This window comes from Vigna umbellata, chromosome 5, assembly GCF_029865625.1.
Source record: "Vigna umbellata cultivar VRB3 chromosome 5, Vumbellata_1.0, whole genome shotgun sequence".
Taxonomy (NCBI): domain Eukaryota; kingdom Viridiplantae; phylum Streptophyta; class Magnoliopsida; order Fabales; family Fabaceae; genus Vigna; species Vigna umbellata.
Window position 1 is genome coordinate 18,272,604 of NC_142169.1, and position 5,071 is coordinate 18,277,674.

The 5,071-nt window shown below is 33.9% G+C and overlaps 1 protein-coding gene across 1 annotated transcript; it reads left to right on the forward strand.

Moving 5' to 3' along the window:
- Nucleotides 1-1,877: 1,877 nt before the first annotated feature.
- Nucleotides 1,878-3,688, forward strand: LOC124830052 (H/ACA ribonucleoprotein complex subunit 1-like protein 2). Its single transcript, XM_047303663.2, has 4 exons — nt 1,878-2,107; nt 2,331-2,479; nt 2,574-2,689; nt 3,351-3,688. The coding sequence occupies exons 1-4, from the start codon at nt 1,957-1,959 to the stop codon at nt 3,520-3,522; spliced, it is 588 nt and encodes a 195-aa protein (XP_047159619.1). The 5' UTR covers nt 1,878-1,956; the 3' UTR covers nt 3,523-3,688.
- The last annotated feature ends 1,383 nt before the right edge of the window (nt 3,689-5,071 follow it).

The window sequence follows — 5,071 nt, forward strand, 5'->3', positions numbered from 1 at the left end:
ATGCAAGAAATCTTCCTACTACATATGCATAATACAATATGCATAATACAACGACAATTTCTTAACATAACTTAGACCTACCTCCCTCAATTTGAGTTAGGGAAAGTACTCATATGTTCATGCTTATTATATAAAAATATTTATGCATGTTGTTAGTGCATATACAATTCGCAAAATAAGAAAAAAGTTCACAAATTCTAAATATATCCTTGTAAGCTACTTTATGTTTAACAAAAAAACATTAACAAGTTGCTCATAGAGATGAGTTGATGTAGTTACTCACTAAGAATACACTCTACTTATCCTAAGACCACAAAACAAACCCAAATAGAATATATTGACTAAGATGACATTCATGTTCACAAAGATTGTGCTACCTATAAGATTCATTAAATTAGCTTGAGTTACAAAGATCCATAGTTTATTGCTTAACAATCATTGCACACCTCACATGGCTAGTGTAGGGATACTTGTCCACTACACTATCTTGTCTCTATAGTTGTATCCCTGTGCTTAATACTAAGTAATTACAAAAACGTAATTACAAAAACGTAATTACAAAAACATATATGATTTGTGTTACATCTAAGTTTATGGACATTTAGAATTGGATGATGATTAGTATATGCAACAATGATGACACATAAGTTGGTGTGATGATCATTTCTCCAATAAGTGAAATAATCACTTAAGAAAGTTGGATATCAACTTTTGATAATATACCTATAATTAATATCTTAGTGCAAAAACAAAATACAAATATAAAAAGATGCATTATTTAAAGAAGGACAAATGATGTTATGTTTTACATAAGATTTGATGTGCCTATATATAATAGTCCAGTTGAATTGTCAATGTTTCATAGTAATATTTACCATGTGAGTTTCATTTAAAAAATGTAAACATTTAATAAATAAAATTTCTTACCAACCTATCCTACAAATTATAAGCCATGTGATCTTTATACATTGTTAATATGGAAGTATATGCAAACACTACAAAATTGGTTCATTACGGTGTACATGTGTATCTTCATGGTGCATTTTCTCTTTGGCACCCCATGTTTTTTTTGCGTGATAAAAACAATTGGTCTCACACATTCTCCTTACCAAGAACCATTCCCCTTCTCATTACCATAATTATTTGCACATAAAAAAACACTAAAATATAAGTAACACAAAAATTGATCAACATAATTGCTCCATCTGGAACTTAATTCTAGAATGTTTGATTCAAACGTCATGATTCTTTAATATTTTTTTATTTAGTTAAAATTAGTAGAAATGGTGATCCAATTATAGATGTTCAAGTGAATAATAAAGCATAAAAAAATAAAATGAAAAAAATCTAAAGTATGTATAGTCCTTGTGAAAATGCATTGTATATATAAACATGTGTGGATCGTTATAGTAATAGACTTATTAATATTATTGATTGATAAATTATGTTATGTTAATTTATTTATATATATATATTATATTTCATGAGATTGTCAAATTGTTTACTTTTATTTCAATGCATAACAAATTGTTTTCTTTATTAGCGTTGGAAGTAGTGGGTGGAGAATTTAACACAACAATTTTTTTTTATTGTTTATAATATACAAAACTCGTGTATAATTGGGAGTGGAAAATTTAACATGACGTAAACAAGTTTTTCATTAATTTATGAGAAGGAAAAACAAATAGGGTAAAATGGGCGGTGAATGAAGAGGAATTAGAAAATAAACGGGTGTTTAGTGGGGGTGGGAGGGAGGAGAAAAAAATATGAGGTGTGTGGAAAAAAAAATGATGATAGCGATAATTTGTAGACCCAACATAGCCCAATAGCGGCCCAAACATTGAAGTATTCTTCTCTCTTCAAAACCCTATTTTCCACTACGTTGCTCCAAAACCCTAAACCCCCCAAACGTTGTCTTGGCAAGCGTCTGTGGCTGCATTCTCTGATAACCAAACAATGAGACCCCCCAGAGGCGGTGGGCGCGGTGGCGGTTTCAGGGGTGGCCGCGACGGTGGCGGTTTCAGGGGTAGAGGTGGATTTGGTCGTGGCGGTGGAGGACGCGGCGGTGGCGGTTTTCGCGACGAAGGACCACCCTCCGAAGTTGTAGGTTGTTTTTTCTTCCATTACGGAACTTAAGAAACGTTTCTATTTTTTTGTTCTCTGTTGGGTATTTAACGAAAAGTGTTTGAAGCTTAAAATTATACTGCTTTGTTGTTTTTGTTGCTGGCACGATTTCGTCTATAATTTACTGTGAAAGAATATAACTCTATCGGTTATAAAAAGTAAGTTATGTTGGCGTTTAATCTTTTAACGGGGCTTGTTGTCTGCAGAAGTTGCAACGTTTATGCATGCATGTGAGGGAGATGCAGTGACAAAGCTTACGAACGAGAAAGTTCCCTTTTTCAATGCTCCTATATATCTGAAAAACATGACTCAGATCGGGAAAGTTGATGAAATATTTGGCCCCATCAACGAAGCTGTGGGTTTCTTTCCTTTTTGTGTTTTAACATGTTGGAAGTTTTTGTTTTGCAACGGAGTAGTGATGTTATGGTGCTTTCCTTGTGAACATGCAGTACTTCTCGATTAAAATGATGGAAGGGATTGTTGCTACCTCTTATTCAGCTGGGGACAAGTTTTACATTGATCCAAGGAAACTGTTGCCTCTTGCAAGATTTCTTCCACAACCTAAGTATGGCCTCTTTGCATCTCTTTGCCAAAAATTAACTTTTCCAAGTATCATGCAATTTATTTTCTCATTGATATGTACTATATGGAGATGAATATGGGTTAATCATTGTCCAATTAACTTTCCTTACTTCTATATATGTTCTGATTGTCCTTGTATTTTATTTTTTTGTTCATCTTTGTTTGTTTTGAATCTGTTTTTTTGTTTTATTTGTTTTGTTTTTGGCTACATTCTTTTATATCATGTCCAACCATGTTTTTTACTACCCATGCCACATCATTCTTTTAACCTAACTTTGAAATGCGAATTGTTTCACAGGTTGTTTATTGTGTGCGCTGTTCTTGCCTTGAATCAATGTTTTTTTATGATTTCTTAAATTTTCCAACGCTGTTTTATTTTGTTGTTGGCATGTGGTGCTTCTTTTACACATAGAACAACAGCTTCTTGTACAGCCACAAGTTGAAAGTGAATATGGAAGTCTTATTGTAGCCTCTTTAGATTATATATGGATTAGAGAATTATTAGTACTGTGTTTGCAGTCCTAAAAAATATAGGACTCTGAACTTTTTTCTGTCAGTGATTTGTTTGTGAATTATTGCTGGCACTGTATTTAAAATGGTTTGGAGTCATTTCACTTAACACGAGTGGTCTGTTTTTTTTGCAGGGGACAAGCACAAGCTGGTAGAGGTGGAGGAGGTCGTGGTGGTGGTAGAGGTGGCCGTGGAGGTGGTGGAGGTTTTCGTGGAGGTGGTGGTTTTCGTGGGAGAGGTGGCCCAAGGGGTGGGAGAGGTGGTCCTCCTAGGGGTGGGGGTTTCAGGGGAAGGGGAAGATCATAGGGGGGGAGTCTTATGTAATGTTTTTCATATTGCTGCAGTTTTGTTTTGGAGATAACATAGATGTTTATTTAACTTGTTATTTCTTAAGGATTGAGTGGTTCTGCTGCATTGCATTTTGTTTGGAGATAACATAGATGTTTATTTAACTTGTTATCATTTTGGCAAAGGTGGATTGAGATTCCCAGACTATATTATAAAGTCAATTAAAACTGAATCAAAGACATGCATTCTTAGTACAGTCCAGTTTTAATGTACTCCAACTAGGTTCTAGATAGCAACTTTTTGGAGTGTAAGAAAGAGCAATTGCTACTTATTTTTGCATATTAAAAATACTTACAAAATAGTGCTTTATTGAAAGTTAAAAAATAATTAGTATTTATGAGTAAAAGTTATTTTTTATTGTAGATCACACCCGATTTTATAGATATGAGAAGACTGTTGAATAGGATGACAAATTATGTGACCGGTTGGTCATAAGCTGCGATATCTTCAATAGACAGGTTATATTAAGCTGAATTTCGACTTTATTGAAAGAAATGAAAAACTTCATAGACAGGTTATATATTAGTGGGATAAAGCTTGTATCAGTTGCATGACACCGTCCTGTTTGCTGCTGGTGGTGAGCTATATCTTTTAAACATTTGAATAAAGCTTTGGCTTTAAAAGAGTTGGAACCTATGAACAACTAATTTGGAATGGACAAAGGTTCTTAGATGTAGAGTGATGAAAGGAAAATTCTGCACTAAAACGTTTGATAATTCCGTATGGTAGGTTGTTAATGGGAGTACATCAATTTTTGCTTGATAAACACTTGAGGTTTTTGTTAAGGATTGACTGCAAATTCCTGCACTTGTTCATGCTCAATTGAAGTCTACGGTGGATGAGTTCATTGCTGAAGGTGATTGGCTTATCCCAGAGGAAATTAGTTTACTAATTTTGACATATTAAGATCTTTTTAATATATTTAAAACATTAAAATGAGTACATGTGTTATATACTCATTTTAATTCATTTGAATGTTTTAAACCATTCACTTTACACCCCTTCAATGCCATATGCACATGCATAACCACACTTTACATGCCAATCTTTCACCATTAACTATCACCCATTGCCGTAATAGCCTTGACACCACCAATTTGGACCTTAGAAACCTACCTTAATCTATCTATTTTACCTAGCCTATACTAATCTCTCATTGGGTCAATGGCAATTTTGAGAGCTAATAATGAGCAACCATCTGGTATGCTCATTGCCATGGAAGAAAGATTGATGCATGACCTTATCCAATCATCGTTTTCTCTGTTACCCACGTTCGATGATAATGAGTTTGAAGAGTTTCAAGCAATTCTTCAAAAGTCTCTTCAAAAGTCTCTTGAGGACGTCTAAAATATGTCAACTATCATGTTCTTCAAAAGAGAAGTAACCTTCTACCGTAAGAGGTTCAAGTTTGATCCTATTCCTATTGAACATTCTACTGTAAGAGGTTCAAGTTTGACCCTATTCCTATTGAACATCCTAATTTGTCTGTACTCATTGAATTCTTCAA

Excerpts from the sequence above, each read along its gene's own strand:
- LOC124830052 (XM_047303663.2), top strand. The coding sequence starts at position 1,957 with ATGAGACCCCCCAGAGGCGGTGGGCGCGGTGGCGGTTTCAGGGGTGGC. Across the intron at positions 2,480-2,573 it reads TTGGCCCCATCAACGAAGCT|TACTTCTCGATTAAAATGAT; the intron begins GTGGGTTTCTTT and ends GTGAACATGCAG. Across the intron at positions 2,690-3,350 it reads AGATTTCTTCCACAACCTAA|GGGACAAGCACAAGCTGGTA; the intron begins GTATGGCCTCTT and ends TTTTTTTTGCAG.